Genomic DNA, 20,811 nt, shown 5'->3' with positions numbered 1-20,811 from the left:
AGGTGACGACCAATGAAAATCGTGTTCTCTGTTTAGGAGCTGTGCAGAATCCACCCCTTGCTCCGACTGTGTGTGTGTGTGTGTGTGTGTGTGTGTGTGTGTGTGTGAGAGAGAGAGAGAGAGAGAGAGATGCGTGTTTCTGTCTCAAACAAATGTAACACAATTTATTTCGCTACTGTTTTTATAACCATATTTATTATTTGGAACAACTCTAACAGCGTCAGTGCTTAGCGCCGCTTAAAGCTCCACATTTTTTGTACCTGGATAGTGCCTGCCCGTAGCACCGAAGGACTCCGCCAGAGACTGAAGGGAGACAGAGCTCCGTTTACGCTCTGCCATTGTGTTTGTCTTCAGACTTACTGCCTCTGCGCTTACGCATTACGCACTTACCCAGGCGGAAGAAAAGGTAGTTCCCACAAAACGCGTATCATTTAGACAAGATCTTAATAGTTTAGTTGCTTTCCACTGTGTTCCTCCTAATGGTACACATTACGTCAAATGACTGAAGTATCAAGAGTATCGATATTTCCATTTGGGAATCGATGTTAGAGCATAAAGCTTTGGTATTGCTATTTCAGTCAATCAATCCGCACATCACTTTTTGAGGGAGATTGTTGCTGGAAGCCATTTAAAATGATATGGCGCATACATTGATACAACAGTAAAGGAGGTTCGTGGATTCAAAGGCCTGTAATTATTAATAAACGGGTTTGAAGTAGGTTTCGCTCATTCTGATAAAAGTACCAATATTGACGAGCACTAGTTAGCTACCTAACGTAATCAACACCTATGCAAGCGCTAACTATGTTAGCTTAGTGCAGACTAGATACAATTTAATCCCTTCGTTTTTAGGTTGAAGTCCTTTTACTTAGCAGTAACATTTAATTCAAAAATAAACCTGGTTTACGGTTAAATGCATGGTAGCTATCACTGCCTTGCTTACAATGCTAACACAGTACAAATTTTATGGTTGTAATTTTGTTAAAAGTGTGCGTTGTGTGGACTGGATATGCTAGCTACACTTGTCAATGTAGTCATGAAGAACCTCACGAAGAAGAATTGCATGATGGCTTCCAGAATTTACAAAGGGAATGACTACTGAAAATATATTGATGTATTAAACGTCCTTTTACATTTTTACTTAAGTGAACCAACATAATGGGAAGTAAAATGGCTAAATTAAGCAGAGCCAGCAAATGCCCAAAGTTGCTGACAAATATAGATGGGCCAACATTATGTATTATATATATATATATATATATATATATATATATATATATATGTGGCTCAGTGCAAAATAATTTTGTACATTAATATTTTAGCAGAATGTAAACTGAAAGTGCTTTTGAATGTGAAATGTTATGGCCACACTCAACTAAAATTTTATATCAATATTGTGTGTTTCATTGTGCTATGTCACGTCCATTTCTGTTTCTCTATAGTGTGCACCAAGTACAACATCATACCAAGTATTTCAGCTGAAAGACCAGCACTGGAACACTGCGGAAGAGGAAACCAGAGTGAGTTGAGATATTCTGTTGTACTGCACTAGATAAGGCTATAGATGCAAATCTGTGTCATCAGACTTATCACCTTTGAATTTGTAGCACTGAATTTTTTTGCTCTGAAATTATGCATCTGAATTATTATGTTTTTGCACTAATATTATGCATCTGAATTTTGCTGCTTTTGAATTTAAGTCTTCAGATTTACACTTCTGAATATTGTGCTTTGAAATTATGCATCTGAATATAATTGCTCTTGAATAGAACTCGTGAATTTTGAAGAACACGTTTTCACTGTTATTATTCAAGGTTAATGCAAGGTCAGTGCAAAAAAAAAAAATTCAGTGCTACTCAAAGGTGGTAATATTTCAAAGTCAGATGAGACAGATTTGCTTCCATATAAGGCTTTCATCACAACCTTTTGTATGTATCATGCCTTCAACACTGAATACCCAGCACACCTGTAAAAACAAGATATTTCTCCAGACATGCATTTTAAACATCAAAGTGTTTTAAGGTGTTAGCTCTGTCCCTATAAGCTACAAAAACAAACTAAACAAATCAGTTAATGTCTTTCTGGTGAGTACACCTGAGTAATTTTCCTGTTTATCCTGTTCTGTTTGACAATTACAGGCTTTCCATGATCATACACTGTATAGAAATGCCTGATGTTTATACACTTTTATAACGCAACGCAAGTTAGACTGGGTTTTTAACTCCAGCATATTAACAAAATAAATAAATAAAAACACAGCACTGAAATTTCATTCAGGTAACTCGAAACAAATCGGGCACTGTCCTCTTTCAAGTCGAACGTTTGGGTCCACGTCGGCACAGAAAGGACAAACGAAATTGACAAAGTGATTTGCTAGAACTTTCTTGTTAAAATAAAGCACACAGGCAAATCAAATCAAATTTATTTATATAGCGCTTTTCACAACTGATGTTGTCACAAAGCAGCTTCACAGAATTCCAGTAAGACAAAGATTTGACATGAAATGTAAAAACAAATGTAAAACCCTCAACACAACAGACATGCATAGCCCCCCATGTTTGTCATCATCCTGAAGTGATTGTTGAGAAAACATTTAAAGTTACCACTGTGTAACACACCAGTGCTCGCCGGAATCAGTGATTCCTCTAGAAGTGTTTTTTTTTTATTTTATTTTTTTTTTTTTAAAAGCAGTGATGGCAGGCACCCTCAACCCCAACACACCCCTGCCGGTGCGGCGCAAAATGAATTATAAAGCGAAGAAAAATACATAAACTACACAATTGATTTAAACAAATAAAATATAGACACACAACCAGTAAGCACTTTAAAATAGTGTCATAGCCACAACTAATGTTACATATTTTAGAACTAGAAAGCATTTTTTCCATACAGAACTATAGATCATAAAAAAAAAAGAAAGAGACCTTAAGCCCCTAGCCTCCCAAGATAAAGAAATGCTACCTGGGTATCTTCTTCATTAGGTATGTTTCTCTTTTCTGAACATTATATGGGTCAGTGACAGATAAGGTTTGGCAAAATGATCAATTCAAAAATATGTTTAAAACTTTAAAACAAAACATGCCTGAGGTTTGTGAAAGTGTATATTTTGTACTTCTGTTGTATTCATATTATTTAATATTATATTTATACTATTTTTAAGAAAAGATTTAACTGACAGCCTGTAAAATTGTCAAGTGGTGTAACCACAAAAAATTACAAATATCTTATATTTCACAACTCCTAGAGTTCATGCAATTGCTCTCATAAAATTAGTAGTTTATTTTGCAATATCCCATGAGAATGTTTTATTATATTTTTTCTAAATTTAGATTATATGGATTTTTCATTGTACATTGTCCGCAAAAACAGTCCAAAAAACACACTTTGGTAGGTGGATTGGCGACTCGAAATTGTCCGTAGGAGTGAATGTGTGAGTGTCTGTGTTGCCCTGTGAAGGACTGGCGCCCCCCTCCAGGGTGTATTCCCGCCTTGCGCCCAATGATTCCAGGTAGGCTCTGGACCAACCGCGACCCTGAACTGGATAAGCAGTTACAGATAATGAATGCATGAATGAATGAATAAATAAGGAGTTCAAAAATACATACCCAGTCATAATCATTGCAAATATGTGAAAGTGCAGCACAAATATACACAGTGTGAGATTAAAGCAGTTAAGTTAAAAAAAAAAAATCATTTACATCTAAGAAAAAAAAAAAATATTTAAATGTAAATAATTCATCCATCCATCCATCCATCCATTATCTGTAACCGCTTATCCAATTCAGGGTCGCGGGTAAATAATTCAATAAAAGAAATATTTTAGATAATTTTCTTGACATTTAAATCAAGTTATAAAATACATAAATCCCCATAACATTAAAATCAGTTTGCTAATGGGGTGAGGAACAGCCCTGGAGGGCTGTACTTAAGCGCACATTAATTCATAACTAGGTCTGTGTTGTGCCGGACACTAACCAAAATTCAGCCTACTGCTTAAAATGTGTGCAAATTCAAGTGCATTTGAATGTTATGTCGACGTCATATTCATAACCAAAATCTCGCACAAGTTTTCATTGTTGAAATTTGTCTGTATTTTTGTGTTTGGTTTATGTGACGTCGCCCAAAAAAGATGTCACATCAACGTTGTGTGCCCACTAATTCAGGTCCTAAGTGTTCAGGAGACACAAGGCAGAAAATGTCTACAATACAACGGCGCCACCTCGCGTTTAGTGAAGTAAGTACAACTGAAGGAAAAGGTGATTTAGGAGCCCAAGGCAGTTTTCTTAGCATATATTGGGTGATTTCAGGCAAAACATTAAAATGAGGAACGCTTCACGATTTTGCGTGTCATCCTTGCGCAGGGGCCATGCTAATCTTCTCTGTATCGTTCCAATTTTAGTATATGTGCTGCCGTAGCAAGCACGAACAAGCATGTCCCACCGCCCAGATATATAACCAAGACACAGTTTATGTTTAACATCTGGGGTAGGGGTTTCATACACTTTTATAAAACCACCTCTGTGAGTGGAGATCTCTTCAAACATATCTGTTTAAATCTGCATTAATATCTCAAAGTAGACATAGTGGCTTAAATTATTAACCTTTATTTGGTTCATCTGCAGTTTCTCTGGGTGCAATTTGAGAGACATGCAGATAACATGGATTTGGAACGGCTCTGATAGGCTGCTTCTCCATGACGTATTCACCCCATTGTCATTCTTCACATACCGACCCCCGCTCCGGCAGAGTTACCGTTGCCTCCCCCACGTTTTACTGCCCTTTCGTCTGGAGAAAAACAAAGACGCACACCCTCCCATGTCCCAGGAGCTAGAAAAGACTCAAAAAGAATGGTTGTATACCCAGCCAAGCCTCTGAGAAAGACAGAAAGCAGCAAAGTAATAGCTTTACTGCTTTCTCGAGTGTCGTCTGTGTAGCCCGGAAGTGGCAGTAGCTATGTTTACGCAGACAAGATTTCCCAGAACAGTGCAAGCCTTCAGGACCCTATGCATACAAAAAGGAAAAGTTACAAATGTTTCAAAGTTCAACCCCTACTTTCATCTTTGATGATTCTTCAATCTCATGACTTTCAAGTCCAAACACATTCTCAGGACAGGCAGTGTCTTACGAGTCATGGGCTAGCTCTGTATATTCAGTCACAAGCAAAAAATAACAATACACAACAGGTACCCTTAAGTCACAAATGTACATTTCTAAATTTACATTTTAAAATACAGACCAATTTCTTCTTGGTTGCGATTTGTCCTATGCAAGAATCTGAATCAGAGGCAATTTAAAGTATTATAGATGAAGAAAATAAGCACACATTCAAAATTTACATCATGTTCTATTGCACTTTTTTTTTTTATATTAATAAAATTTCTTTTGAGTTATGAAATCAGACTCTCCGTGAACTTGTGGGCAGAGCGTCTGTGGCTGAGACTACCGTGGTTGTTTACTAGGCTGTGCCATCCTCCGACACACCTGGGCCTCTATTGTGATATGTTTAGCTTTCCGTAACCTCATGTTCATGTCTCGCAACACTACATCGCTATGTAAACTGCAATATCAGTGCTGGGACCAATCAGAAGTTACAAAACCACAGATTAGCGCATGTACAAATCAGGTGAACAATATTCAAGCGCGTGGACCAGTCAGTGTTTAGAAAAGTGTTAATCTCACATTGCCAGACATTCTAGAGTATAGCCTACAATAAGAGGATACTCAAATCGCCAGTAAAATATTTAATTAAATAAATAAACGCCACAGTAATTGCACCGGTTTGTCAAAACCTACCTACATTTTAAATTATTAATTTAACAGTTAAAGCAAATTAGACTGATTATAAATAATAAGATATATTTAAAATTAGAAATTTAATGACACCTAGCCTATTTAATCCACTTTAAATTGTCAATTATTTAGGAAACCTTACCTGAATGATTATAGGCTTTTTTGCCTATGTGAGATTATCTCACTGATACACACATTAGTACTTGGGCTGCGACTGGTGACGTTTCCCCAAGTCCACAAGAACGCAAGTACAAACCAGAGTACACATGGTCACAGATATTTTGCAGATTTGTGCCTCCATCTGCCACACTGGATACTGACTAAATGGATGTCTTTTACTTGATAATCAAAAATGTTACTCCTGCAGATCTCCCTGAATCCTCAAATGAATTAATTAATAAATAAACAAACAGACAAAACAACAAATAAATATTTAAATCCACAGATCTCAAAGGTTCATTCAATTATTTTTTGATGTTACACTGTGGTTTGAACTGTGTAATCTTTGTTTTTTGTGGGGTCGTCACAAACAGAAAAGATGAAGGCTTATGAGAAGATTCCGCTCTGAAGGTGGCGGTAAGGAGAAATAATGTCGTATTTCCCGTCGCCCTCAAGCACTGAAGAAAACATTGTCCCGTACACTGTTGTTAACGCGGTTTAGCTAGTCGGCTAATTGCTGCAGAACAGTAATGTCTTTCAAATATGTCTACAGCTTCTAAAGTAGTCCTCGGAGTCTCAGTAGTCCTCACAGTCAGCACGGTGGTGGGAGTTCACCTTAAACAGAACTGGGACCGGCGGGTAAACAGAACATGGAGAATATGAGGCTGAAAATTGACTTCTTTTTCGAATTATCCGTTCCACCTTAAACTGTCCTGCAGCCCCACACAAGGCGCCTCTGCAGTGAACGTGACCAGATGGAGCTGTTGTATCATTTAAGGTGGAATTGAACACTTGATTAAGAAGCCAATTTCAGCTTCGTAGAGGTTATGATTAAAAATACCGTCAAAGGCAATGCAGGAGAACGAACGATGAATGCTTATATACTGTTGGAACAAAAGTAATGAAATGGATTAATAAATTTGATATCGATGGTCAGTATACAGTAATATTTCGCTTTACCAGCGTGGGGTGTAGTTCTCATGGAAAATAAAATTAAATCAACACGTTTTTCGTTAATCGTCAAAAACCTCTCGTAGTTATGAGACATATCTCGTTATTACAAGATATGTAAAAACGGCAGAGGGCGTCACGTCACCACAAGCAGACGACTTCTGGTCACGTTTAAACTGACACTATTAACGGAGTCGTCCAGATTTCCTGCCTCTACAACCCATTCAGTACACATTCTATTATGACAACCGCGATAGGGAAATGCCTTAAATATTGTCAGTACTGATCCCCCCCTCCCCCCAATTCCCCCAATTTGCAAATATCTTACAGAGACTACGCGAGGGAGTTCTGCGAGACGTGGAATGTTTTGAACGCAAACGTATGAACCTGCGAGCGCTCGAGGAGCCGATCCAGCTGACCAAAGAACTTGTGGCTGAGAGAGATCATCAGGAAACCAAGGTGACCAAAGTGTCCTGAAGAGCCCACTTGAAAAGGTAGAAAAATTTGTTTTATTACTGAACAGACACCAGCGCAGTCTTTTAAGTTCCACTGTCTTTTAATGTGGCATGTATGTGACATCAGTCTGAACAGGTCACACTCCTAAACTGGCCCACATATGCAAAAGAAGAAGGCTTCAGGCACGCTGACCAGAGTTAAAAGTCTGTATATTCAGTCCTAAGCCTTTTCCTTTTGAAATGAAATATTGGAAGTGCACTGGTTTTTCAAAATAAAACAAAAATGCATTGGTCTGTGTACTTTTTGATCAATTATTTTCACTTTTAAAACGGATATTAAAAAATGAAAACAGATGGCTGTTTAATTTTATTTTCATACTTAAATCCATATAGTGTTAAACAATTCCTTTTTTAACTAATCGCAAATTCGCAAAGAACCAGAAACAGAAAAAGGGTCCGTCTTTTTATTTCTCTTTTATTCTCTTTTTATAAGCGAAGTTTAAACCTGTCATCAAGGTAACTCAAGGCGCGTAAATACAAAGCGATAAGGAACACACAAATGTCGCATAAAATCCCATCTGGCTGTTCAGACTGCGTCACAGTGTTGCAGTGCTGCAGATATAGATTGGATTTCAATGAAAGTGGCCCAGATAAGATGAAAATCTGCTGAGAATCAGTTTTTGCTGTTCACACAGACGCACGCACCACACATCTGTGTCACATGTGAAGAAAATAATTGGATTAGGGCCACTTGCTGCTGTGTAACTTTAGGACCCATCCACACAGATCCATTTCTTTTTAAAACAAATTAGATATTTGTCTTCATTTGGACCTACTGTCCACAGAAAAACGCAGTTTTAGGTCACAGACAATGGAGGTTTTCACAAGTCCTCTGCAAGGTGGAGATTTTTGAAAACGTCACTGTTCTTGTGTGGATGAAAGAAAACTGAGGTTTACGGAAACGCTTACGTCTGAGCTTTTACGCTGCAAAAAGCTCCTCACTGGTAGTAAATTACATTAAAAACTATAATGCTATAATGTATACATTCAGATGTCACTAGATTTCAGATTTCTACGTATTAAATGATGTTGTATTAGATAAATATTATGGACATTTAACTAGATTCAGCAATTTCATGACTAGTGCATTAGATAGGGATTTTAACTGATAATTGTCCTACAAATATGATGCCTCCCAGATTTCGAATGCATTAATCTGGCAGTGTTTTTATTTTATTAATATTTTTATTATTATTGTTATTGTTGTTGTTGTTGTTGTCTTCAGGAGGAGGCATGGACAGCAGGGACCAGAGGGGCTTGTCTGGGGCAGACGAAGAGGCCATGTTCACATCAGCTTCAGAAGGACTTGAGGAGGGGGAAGTGGAGGGGGAGACCCTCCTGATTGTGGAGTCAGAGGACCAAGCGTCAGTGGACCTCTCTCATGATCAGAGTGGAGATTCCCTGAACAGCGATGTGGGAGAGGACGGAGAGGGCAGCTGGAGCGAAGACATGTCTTTCTACTGTGACAAGTGCCACAAATGGATCCCTTCTGGTGAGGGGCCTGCACAGTGTCTATGCATGAAGGGTTTGGGGGGTGCTATGGAAAGTGTTTGTGTTTCCCTTGTGTAGATAAGGAAGTAGAGTAAAAGTATGTGGCACATTAAGCTCATGTAGGACAAGAATCAAGTATGTATGTTTGTAATGGTTTCATAATAACTCATTCATAATCACAGAAGACAACCTGCAGGGTTAATAATTTGTGGTACATTGTAAGGACAAAAAGGGTCTTCAACTTCAACCATAACATTACAATGACCTCATTGTTTCTAAGATCACTGTCCATTTTATCATCTCCATTTACCGTACAGGTGCATTGTGCAGTTCTGCAGTTACGGGCTGTAGTCGGTCTGTAGCTCTGTATACATTTTAAGCCCCTTGGTTACCATGTTTTTCAATGGTCAGCACCCAAAATGACCATTTCAAAGCAACAAGGAGATTATTTTTATTTTGTAGCTGATCTGTGTATGTGTATGTTACATAGACATAAGTATAAATCACTACAGACAATGGAGTGAGTAACATTTGGCCGATAGAATTCTAACAAAAAAAAAAAAAAAAAAGAAACTAGACCTGTTTTGAGTCATGTCTGGTTTAAATATAGTCATCCTGTGGACTCCCCATCAGTTCCTTTACAGAAAGTTTCCTGTGGCCTCAGTTCCATCTTTTTTTTTTTATTATTTATTTTGTTTATTATTATTTATTTATTTATTTTTTTTTTTCCCGTCTCTTGGTCATTTAGCCCAGCTTCGAGGGGAGCAGCCCAGTTACTTGAAAGGAGACAACTTCTTCAAATTAATTTGCTCTGACTGCTCTGAAGATGGCAAGGAGAACTTTGAGAGGATGCGACTGACCTGGCAGCAGGTGTGCGCTTATGTGCCTTTTAAAGGCATACAGTAGTTAAACAATAGTAGTTGATGATTGTTTAAGATGTCAGCGGGCTGTTTTTCACTGTTTAATCCAGGTCCAAAACTATAAAGCAGGGTTGTCTTGTAATTATTAGCTGTAGGTAATGTGGACAGGAAATATAGCTGTAGCTATTATGTATTTAATTATTCTGTTCATCTCATGCCTATTATTATTAATCAACTAATGTGGCTGTTAATGCATTTTTACATTTTGCCTCATCTATTATGGAAATGAAAGGCTTACTTGACTAAGGTTAAACAGATTTATTAAAAACAGATGTATCTGTATTCAAAATTGTATGGCAGTGTTTTTATCCTTCTGTGTGGTAACAAAACAACAATTTGTGATAATGTCAATGTTGTAACAATTTTTTTTAAACAATCCATAAGTGCAGATTGACGTTATAAACTAACGATTGTCTCTCTGGTGTGAAGCTTTTGTCCTTGATAGTGGTATTTGCAGTTAAGGTTTATGTATGTGTTCGGATGACGTTCTGTCTAGGTGGTGATGCTGGCAATGTATAACTTGTCTCTGGAGGGTACAGGAAGGCAGGGCTATTTCCGGTGGAAGGAGGACATCTGTGCTTTCATAAGTCGCCACTGGACCTTCCTACTGGGCACAAGGTTAGTGAGGGGCAAATGCACAATATTATACATTTTTGATGGTAGTTTGGCAGAAGAATTCTCTTTATACGCTTATAATCCAGATACCACAAATGAAGTCAATTGGAGGCAGAAGTCAATTTTTGTGGGATCAAAACCTGCCTCGGGTCACTGTCTGTGAGGAGTTTGGTGTGAAATCCCAGAGTTTGTGTGGGTTTTCTATTGGTGCTCCATGTGCATTTTGAAGATTTGCAAGGTCATATGCTTATTTGATACTTTTAAGTTGAATCTGGTATTTTTGTGAGGGCTAAAATCCAACTGCTACATGTCTTTTGAAAGTGGTTGGTCCATGGTCCATAATCCAGGTCCCTGTACTAAGCAGTTTCTGTTTTGTGTATTTCTGTCTGTGCTCAGGAAGAAGACATCCACTTGGTGGAGCACGGTGGCTGGGTGTCTGTCCGTGGGCAGCCCCACGTTTTTCCGTTCGGGAGCTCAGGAGTTCGGGGAGCCTGGCTGGTGGAAGCTGGTCCAGAACCGGCCACCTACCTTAAGGCCAGATGGGGAAAAGACCTCCACTGCTGCCCTTAAAGCCAAAGGTGGACATCTACTCACACTGGGGGCAGATTCTTTGTCTAAGCTTGTGTTCTCCCCATGTCCTCATGGGTTTTTTCTGGGTGCACCTTCCATAGTCCAAAAACACGTGTTGGTAGGTGGATTGGCGACATGGAAAATTGTCCATAGGTGTGGGTGTGCGTACCTCGCTACTGGAATGCACCACGTTGAAGTGCCAGTCCGAAAGCCCAGATTAATAGGGGAGGTTTGTCAGGAAGGGCATCTGGCGTAAAAACTGTGCCATCTCGATTGTGCAGATCGGTTGTTCTCCTCTGCGACTTCTGACGGCTGCAGCCGGAAGAAGAAGAATTCATTGTCTAAGCTTGGCTGCATTGCAGATATTTCCAGATCACCCCCCCCACCACCACCATTCCCAATAAATTTTTTGCCCATGACTGTATTTGAATGCTTGAAATTATTACTATTGTGTACTATTCATATGTAGGAATGCATGGATATAATTTAAGTTTTGCACTTCACGAGTTTCTTCATGAAAGCTCCCTAAATTGTTAGTGATAAGGCATACGTTAGACATAAGTGTGTCTATCTCTGTTGTCCAGCTGTGTCTAAGCCATGTCTGGACCCCACCATCACAGTGGAAGGTCTGCGGAAGCGTGGGGGACGTAACCCAGTGGAAAGTGCAATGCAGCTGAAGGAGAAGCGCTCTCGCACGCAGGAGGCCAAAGACATCCGGAGGGCACAGAAAGAGGCAGCAGGTTTTCTGGATCGAAGTGCCTCCTCTACGCCGGTAAAGATGGGGAACCGCTGCCGCCGGCCAGAGCTGTTACTGGAGAAAGGCGAGGTCATTGACTTCTCCTCACTCAGTTCCTCAGACAGGACACCCCTCACGTCCCCATCTCCATCCCCCTCACCAGACTTCTCCGCCCCGGGAACTCCTGCCTCTCACTCAGCTACGCCCAGCCTACTGTCGGAGGCCGACCTTATTCCAGATGTCATGCCTCCTCAGGCGCTGTTTCACGGTTAGAGCCTAAAAACACTACTATAGCGTTTACTAATAAATCTGCATTTACTGCACTTGGCATTAATTTATAACCTATGCTGTTACAGATGGTGATCATTTTTCATAGTACAGTTAATGAATCTGAGGAAAAGATGGAATTTTGGTGTCAAAGACCCTAAATATACAGCCAAGATAACTCAACTGGTTTCTAGAAAACATTAAGGCGTTTGCATTTACAGGCCTGTCTATTGCTTTAAGTCCGTATGAAAATTAATTACAATTTTTCTGGCTGTGAATCCATCATTTAACCTAATCTAATTTTAGACAGTCGTAACTTAACAACAGCATTGAATTAGTTCTTGCAGCAGGCATTTTTAACAGTTTTTCCCATTTTAAAAACATCACTCCTTCGATTGCTATAATGAATACAATTTGTTTTCACATTGTGGTATGTTGTAAATTATTTGTGTGTGATTATCTTCTAGATGATGAGGAACTTGATGGCGAGGGCGTGATTGATCCTGGCATTGAGTACATTCCCCCTCCTAACGTGCCACTGGCGGCAGGTGCTCTATTTGTGCGAAAGAAGCCGCAGCGGCCCGCTGATCTGATCAAGCAGGAGCCAGAGAGTGAGGATGAGGAGCGGGGCCTTGACGCAGAGGATGAGGATACTCAGAATGAATGTCTGAGGTCCAGGGCTCCTACTGACAGTGAGCAAAAGAAGGAGAAGGGTACTGCTTTGTACATGATACAAGTTATTATTCCAATACATTTTTACAAACATATACTCTCACTTGTAATTCACTACATTAGGGATGCATAAATGCCATTTTTTTTCCCCCCAATACTTAGAAATTAAATAAAACCGGAGTATTGGGTAGTTATAAATTAAAATATTTTTATTAATTTCTGTAACTGTCCATCTTTTATTTAGCATTTTCCCACATTACACCACCAATAATTTGAATTTCCCTCTGGGATCAATAAAATTATATATAAATTTGTAACATGAGATGCAACAAGCTCTTGATATGCCTTTGTACAGTGTTGTGCATCTTTGGTAAGAAGTTCCTCACTTGGGAGTGTTTATTTATTGGCAGTGTTTATTTAAAGGCAGCAGCCTGATCTATGGCCTTGGATCCAATTCAAAATTCGCGAGCGGAGAGTATAATTTCATTTGAGGAAAAAACACGCAAGGCATCGAACTGTGCTCTCACAACTGGGAAAACATTTCCCGGGAGGAAAATAAACTTTGAGTGAAGAAAAATCCAACTTGTTCGAGGACAGTGAAAACAGCTCTCGGGTTCTCCCTGGCGTCACTGATTGTGAAATAATTACAGATTGCCCATATTTTGAGATGTCAGCTCATTAGCGCAGCAATGTGCACTAGTATCAGATGCTGGTATTGGAGCCTCATTTGCGATTACGAGTAAATGAACGCAGTCTCTACACTATATCAGATTTCCAATGGGGCCGAGTGGCTAAGGTGTATGTAAAATAATGCCTTTAAAACTATATATAAAACTATATAAAGAGGGAAGTGCTTGTGTAAATGAGTGTGATTCAAAGCCACATAAAAAAAAAAAAAATTAATGCTAAATATATGATGGGCTCCAGACACTTAAGTCACCAGTGGCGACAGGTGGCAAGTTTTGATTATTATTACTTTTTACCTTTGAAGATAAAGGCTGACTTGAAGCATCCAATCACATGGATGTGTCTGGCTATCAAAAAATGCCTGTGTGCTCGTGGGATTTTGACAGTGATTTTGAATGTAATCATTGTTAAATTTTTCAAAGAGTTTCAGTTGAATTAATGAATACATTTTTCATTCATTCTTTCATTAATTGCTCAGCCCTCGAGAAGATGGAGTCTGGACCCCGCTATGTTCTCCTGGGCCTGTATGAGGAGCGCATGCTGCTACGAAGGCTGGAGTCCTGTCCTCAAGCTCTCGCGGTCACTCCTCAGGCCAAACGACTGAGACGGAAGTTGCTTTTGCGGCAGGCAAAACGTGAGAGAGGGCTCCCTTTGCTGGACGTTGACCAAGCTGTCAGTGCTGCCCTCAGTCTGGTAGGGGGAGTGTACGGCGCTCAGGCTGGTGTGGCCATTCGAGAGGCCAGAAAATACAGGACCACTGGGCAGGATCTGCGAATTCTTGACCGCTTTCAGGTACCACCACTCTCACAATAGTTTTTAGCTAAAGCATACTCACATCTACATTCATAATCTTCTTTCATGTGGCTGGTCTATACCTATTGCTGACACACTGCAACTAACTGACTGCATCGCTTGATTTTCCGGACCCACCGTGACCCTGAATTGGATACGCGGCAAAACGCAATGAGTGAATAAAATATGTAAAATAGGTTATAAAACATTCTGTACCATTAATCAGAAGGGCACTCAGTAGTGCAAACGGGAAAGTGCAGGTGGGTGTGTTTGTGACACAGCATTAATCAGTAAGCAAATGTAAACACTGAGGAAAAAAGTTTCAGCGATCAAAGCACAATCACACACCAAGTAAAAACAGTGTTCAGAAAACAAGAGAGGAACAAACTCCCAGCAACATTAGGAAAAAACATCCCATATTTACAGTACAGGCCTCCTCGTTGAACCATGAGGATCAAAAATACTAAAACAAAATAATCGTTCATTAATTGTAATCGTGGTAAAATGTACAGTTAATTGTGATATTGATTTACACTAATGTCACCCAGCAATAGTAGAAATGGATCTGTTTGTTCTCTCTCTCATGTCTATAAAACATTGTTAGAAGGCTGCTGCTGTTCACTGAAAAACAGGAGCTCGATTGCTTGTCCTCCATTGCTTACATGTTCTGAGGAAGCAGGCTGAGGAAGCATCTTTGGTCCAACCTCCTTTTCTTATACCTGCAACACATTTTCTCTGGCCAATTAGTGATCAAGGTGCATTTGCAACATCATGCAAACTGGGCTTGTTGTTTGTGTAAAGTTGAGCACAGTGTAGTGATTTGCACAGTTCAGCTTGAGTAGCCAACTAGTTATTAACATGCTAACTAGCCCTTTAACATAAGCCAACAACAACATTAACATGGATATAAAGATGATTATACAGATTATTCGTTCTTTGGGCAGGAATTCGGTTCATAATTTTTATATTCAGATATTCAAAGTTTTTGATAAATGTGATTATCATTGAAGGCAACCCTCCACTCCACATGTATTCAGCCTTTGTCAACATAAGTCTTGAACGAAGCCTAAAACAGCCTAACACGCTACGGCAACCTACTTACAACAAAGCATGGCCAAGTTACAGTTAATTTTGTCAGCTTTACATCCCAAATTAGAACACCTTCATGAAGCTCTGGTTTATTCGTGCATATTCTGTGCCCTTACTGACACAGAGTAGCACACGAGTTAGCGAAAAACACAACGAGCGGAGCCATGCTGGGAGCCGATGTGCAGACTTGATTTTAAAGCGGGTACTGATTTTCTGAACAATACGGCTGGCCCCAAGTATTTGGGTATTCAGATATTTGTTCGTTGGGTAGGTCCTCTCAACCCACATTCAGTAAAAACAGTGCTTTCCCCACTCCACCCATATTCAGGCTCATCAACATTAGCCTTGTCTCTGAAATAAATCTATTCATAACACAGGACACAGATAACATTGTTTTTTTTCTTTGTGGTAAGAGAATTATGTCAGTTTTTCAATGTCATTATCTGGGCAGATTTATCAAAAGGTACATTTACATATGTCTAGTGTAGGGATGCATAAATGCCATTTTCTTTCCAACCAAGTACGAGTATGTGTATTTTTGTACTCGCCTATACCCATACATACTTAGAATTAAGCAGTCAGGAGCATTTTGTAATAGTGTAGTTATTAATGAAAACACTGTTGTTTAATTAAAAACTATTGTTAATTTCTGGAACTGTCCATCTTTTATTTAGCATTTTCCCACATTACACCAGTAATAGTCTGAATTTCCCACTGGGATCGAAAAAGTAATCTATCTATCTATCTATAAATTGGTAATATGAGCTGCAACAAGCACTTAATATGCATTTGCACATTGTGTTATGCATCTTTGGTAAGACAGTTTCCGTCATACAGTAATGGCTGGTGTTGTTAACTTGTCTTCTGGTGGTTTCAAAATGAAGAGAGGAGACCAGTCTGGATATAATGCTGTTTATTGAGCGCTCTGGTTGATCCTCAGACTGATCTCAGAATGATCTGGTTACAGGCTGAATCTCAGACTGATCTAATGGTTTGTAAGATGCACACATCTTTATACCCATTTTACAACTTCACACAAGGATTGTTCTTTACCTAAACAGGATCTGGAAGCACCAGACATAGTCGTAACACATCACTGTCGTGAACAAGCCATAAACATCATCTGAGTTCCTGGTGCACTGTCGTAAAGCTAACAGCTGTTCTTATCAGAGGTGTTTAAGACAGGGAATGTGTGATCTCTAAAACAGTCCAAATATTACATTAGAAATGGTACAATTAAGATAGAGGAAAAGAAACAATACAACACTGGGAAGTTTCGCACTTGGGAGTGTTTATTTAAGAGCAGCAGCCTGATCTATTCACCAAAAAAAGCTGTTATAAATACATATTAAACGAACTGTTCATCTCACAGCACCTCTATAAAACCTATTGGATCCAATTCAAAATTCGCAAGTTTGGAAAACAAATTTGTTTGAGGAAGAACCACACCAGGGAACCAACAGTGCTCTCGCAAACGGGAAAAGGTTTCCCGGGAGGAAAATACACTTTGAGTGAAGAAAACAGCACAGTATACTCAGTGCTCTCTGGTTCTCCCTGCAGTCCGCTTTGCTTGGGTTTGCAATCACTGATTGTTAAATTATTTCAGATCGCTGACATTTTGAGTTGTCTGCTCATTAGCACAGCAACGTGCACTAGGCACAAAGTATCAGATGTTGGTATCGGAGCCTCGTTTGCGAGTACGAGTAAATGAACACAGAATCGGGCAAATACCCGATACCAGTATCGCTATTAATACATCTCTATTGAATACTTTTTTTGGATTTGAGTAATTTTGCGTGCTGTGCATGTATACAGTGTTTACATATTTTAAATAAACCATTACAATAATAAAATTATTAACATTGAAAACGTTTGTTGTGTTCAGATTACAAGTTTGACAATGTTACAGAATTTATAATTATCAATATAGGAAAAAAAAAAAAAAAAATGAGCATCACGCAGAATGAACTCATTACACACTTGGGCTAAACAGCGTCGGTGTGTTAGATGATTCAAATGTGGCTGATTTTGCACTGCTGCAAAATTATAGCCTTTTTTTTTTTATATGTATATGAAAAAACATGAAAGTGTGATATTTGTGCTTCAGCTGTTTTACTGTCATGCCCTAATCCGTTTTTTTATGTGATGGCTTGTTATTTTTCATTTACAGATACCCGCATCATGCACGAAGGGCTTCTACCAGTCCGGCGTTTCCTTCTGGCACAGACTTATGGGCTCTGATGCTTGCATAGACCAGGGAATTAAGAGTCCTTACACATCCAGAACTCTTAAACCTTATATAAGGTACAGGAGTGAGTGCAAAAATCCAAACGTCTCTATGGGTGCTTGACACTGATCCTAAATGTTTGCCACAAAACCCATTCACATTTTCCCAGAGATATATGCCTGTGAATATGTGCTTTTTAGAGTGTAACCAGGAGTCTTTGAAAGTAATGCAAATGGTACCCGTCAAACAAAAATAGGACAGAATTTATAAATACATATTAAACAAACTGTGCATCTCTCAAAACCATTTCAAACAGCAGATACACTGTCAAGAGAAGGTTTAGAATAGATACTGCAGTTGTTTGGACCAGTCACAGTCGGGAGGAGTTTTAGACCAAATGTTTTGGGATTAGTACCAATCATAGACAGGGGAGGAGACTTGTAACAAATAGCATTGGAATTAGGACCAATCATAGAATCATGTCAGCAAAAAAAATTAGGATGTGATTAAGTAGTTCATACTGCAGCAGCCATTCTCCAAACACAGAGCTGTTTTATTGCAGAATTGTTTTTTTGAATCAATGCCCATTTTTAAAGAGAGTTTTCACTTCTATCTTAGGCCTAAAATGCTCTAATGTTTGTGATGTTTTTGCAGGAGAGATTGAGACAAAGTTGTATATGTGTGTGTTTATTTATTTATTTATGGGCTCTCATGGGCACCTGAGCAGTGCCACAGACTGATCGATTCAATGCCACGCCACATTGCTGCTGTAATTCGGGAAAAAGGAGCCCCAACTAAGTACTGAGTGCTGTACATGCTCATACTTTTCAGTTGGCCAGCATTTCTCAAAATACCTTTTTTTTGTATTGGTCTTAATATTCTAATTTGAGATATTGAATGTGGGGTTTTCATTAGTTGTCAGTTATATCTTGCACTCAGTTGAAGTTTGCTGAACAAGATAAACTCAGGTAATCAAATAAGACAAATAAAAATTAATGTTGCAATGTTTTTTTTATTAGGGATCCAAACACTTAAAATGCTGGAGCCCTATTGTTTTTGTTCCGTTTCCTCCTCTTCCCTGATAAAAAGATGGGCAGCCCAAACTGTAAGGCCTACAGACTTGACACTTGGTTAACTGGTAGTAAACCCTCCTGCTACTCGGGAATCAGCCCGATCAGGCTGATGGTGGCACTATAGTGAAGTGGAACATTTTGACGTCTGTATCTCTTACCCCGTGTGATGTAGAGATGAAATTCTTTTTTCCCCCTTCCCATTTCTTGGGTCAGACCCTACTAAAAGCTTCAAGAATCCATAAGCTATGCCCAACTTAGATTTTGAGCTAATTTGTATAATATGCAAAATCACTCAATATTGAGCGCGAACTAGTCCATGGAAATGTACTCAATGTATCAGCAGAATCCTAAGAACCTGAACTTACAGCTATAACTCGCAAACGCTTTCCCCGAATGTTACAATATTTCACATGGTTGATCTCTATAAGGGTTGGAAGATATGATTACTTGTTGTGCATCTGCAAGCCTAGGGGGCACTATAGCAACAAAAAAATTTGTTACGCTTCACAGGATTGTCCGAATGACATGACTATTGGTATGCATGTAGTGGGTAATGTCCTGAATCAGATTCAATGACGATGAAGTCATTTTCGGAAAAAAAACATGCCCACCATCTGCCAATCAGATTTCAGCAGCTTTTTGATAACCTTAACAAGGTCCAATCATCATGACACTTGAATGGTATGTGCATGGCAGCACTTCCTAAGCACATGAAAAATAATTCATAGCGATCGCCACTAGGGGGTGCTACTTACGTTTTAAGTAATTAAGCATATCGACAAGCAATTTGTTTTACTGAATACTCCTGCATAGTGTCTTACAACTTTGCAATTACAACTATTGTCGTGAAAATGGAGCATTTCAAACTCCTCCCTGGAAACTTGTCCTGTCAATAAACAACTGGTATTTTTGCAGTCTGCAGGTAAATAATTATATAAAAAAAAAAGTTTGAAATTTTGACATGCTTTTGCGGCAGCTATTCAACAAATATGCATGGGTGGAGCTTGATGCACTCTGAACTATAACTCAAACGTGTATGTCACTACGCTTAAGTAGCCAGAGAACAGAGACACAAATGCAGATCTACACCAATCACTGACATTATGACCATCTCCTTATTTCTACATTCAGTGTCCATGTTTTCAATGGACAGAGTGATTTAAAATCCCCCAAGCAGCTCTGCTTTGTCTCATCCACTTGTACCAGCACAACATACACTTACCACCACATCAGAATGTACTTCTACAATTAGAGAGAGGGCTCCACCTTTTGCTCTGCATTATTTCATTTCTCCCTTTCACCCTGTTCTTCATTGGTCAAGACGCCCACGCTGCAGGAATGATTTGTGTGCTGGGGGTTTAAACTCCTCAACACAAGCAACTCAAATGAGATGCAACACATGAGCGATTTTTTTGCCTTCATATCTATAATGTTGACCAACAAGGTAAGTGTGTTTAACAGTGTGGACAGTGCAACGATTGCTCAATTTCACCCTGATCTTCAATGGTCAGGACACCCATACAGCAGGTATGACTTGGGTGTTGGAAATTTAAAACCCTCAGCATGACTGCAGTTCTGAAAATAGTCCACAACCAAATATCCAGCAGACAGTGTCCTGTATCCACTGATGAAAGACTAGAGTACAAGCAACTCAAATGACATGCAACAGATGAGCTATTTTTTTGCCTTCATATCTATAAAGTGGACCAACAAGGTAGGCGTGTCTAACACTGTGGACAGTGAGTGAACACTCCCATCAGCACTGATCTGCTGATCCAATCATAAGAGCACAATACACACTGACATATCACCACAATGTCTGTCAATACAGTGCTGGGAATGATCCACCACCCACATCTTATCTGCTCTTTGGGGGTCCCGAAAATTAGGATGAGAAACCAGGGTGAAATTCCAGAGTAAGTTCTGTGCTCTATGCTATCTCTGTTATAACCTACTGAGACACTAGAACATCAAGAACCACCTTAAAAACACTACAAAAACCTTAGTAAAAAGTGTGGCTTCTATGTCAGGAAAGGTCATATACTGACGCATTATTTGTAATTAACTACTTCATAAACTATGCACTTTAATGTAGATATAAATACATTTAAATAATACATTTTAATCTGACTGATGTGTATGTAATAACTGTGGAGGGTCTCTCAGAACTCCATGGGAATGCAAACCTGAGGTGATCTAATGGTTTAAAAAAAATAATTCATGTTCATGTCTAAATAATCTGTAACTTAAGACCTCC

The 20,811-nt window shown here is 39.1% G+C and overlaps 1 protein-coding gene and 1 non-coding gene across 6 annotated transcripts; one reads left to right on the top strand and one right to left on the bottom strand.

Moving 5' to 3' along the window:
• Nucleotides 1–269: 269 nt before the first annotated feature.
• On the top strand, nt 270–18,142 carry LOC136677457 (cysteine-rich protein 2-binding protein-like). Of its 5 annotated transcripts, none has more exons than XM_066654996.1 (11): nt 270–406; nt 1,443–1,520; nt 7,231–7,394; nt 8,641–8,907; nt 9,655–9,776; nt 10,323–10,444; nt 10,838–11,019; nt 11,596–12,015; nt 12,482–12,727; nt 13,852–14,165; nt 17,425–18,142. In XM_066654996.1, the coding sequence occupies exons 4-11, from the start codon at nt 8,649–8,651 to the stop codon at nt 17,602–17,604; spliced, it is 1,845 nt and encodes a 614-aa protein (XP_066511093.1). In that variant the 5' UTR covers nt 270–406; nt 1,443–1,520; nt 7,231–7,394; nt 8,641–8,648; the 3' UTR covers nt 17,605–18,142. The 5 variants fall into 5 exon arrangements, with proteins under 5 accessions (XP_066511093.1, XP_066511094.1, XP_066511096.1 ...); XM_066654997.1 differs by lacking the exon at nt 270–406 and adding an exon at nt 635–670; XM_066654999.1 differs by lacking the exons at nt 270–406; nt 1,443–1,520 and adding an exon at nt 6,409–6,588 and having other exon boundaries at nt 12,482–12,706.
• LOC136677570 (U6 spliceosomal RNA) lies at nt 4,317–4,423 on the bottom strand. Its single transcript, XR_010796373.1, has one exon. It is a non-coding gene; the product is annotated as a U6 spliceosomal RNA (small nuclear RNA).
• Nucleotides 18,143–20,811: the final 2,669 nt, after the last annotated feature.

The sequence above is a fragment of the Hoplias malabaricus genome, chromosome X2 (assembly GCF_029633855.1).
Source record: "Hoplias malabaricus isolate fHopMal1 chromosome X2, fHopMal1.hap1, whole genome shotgun sequence".
NCBI classification, from domain to species: Eukaryota; Metazoa; Chordata; class Actinopteri; order Characiformes; family Erythrinidae; genus Hoplias; species Hoplias malabaricus.
This window is presented reverse-complemented; position numbering and strand designations above follow the sequence as displayed.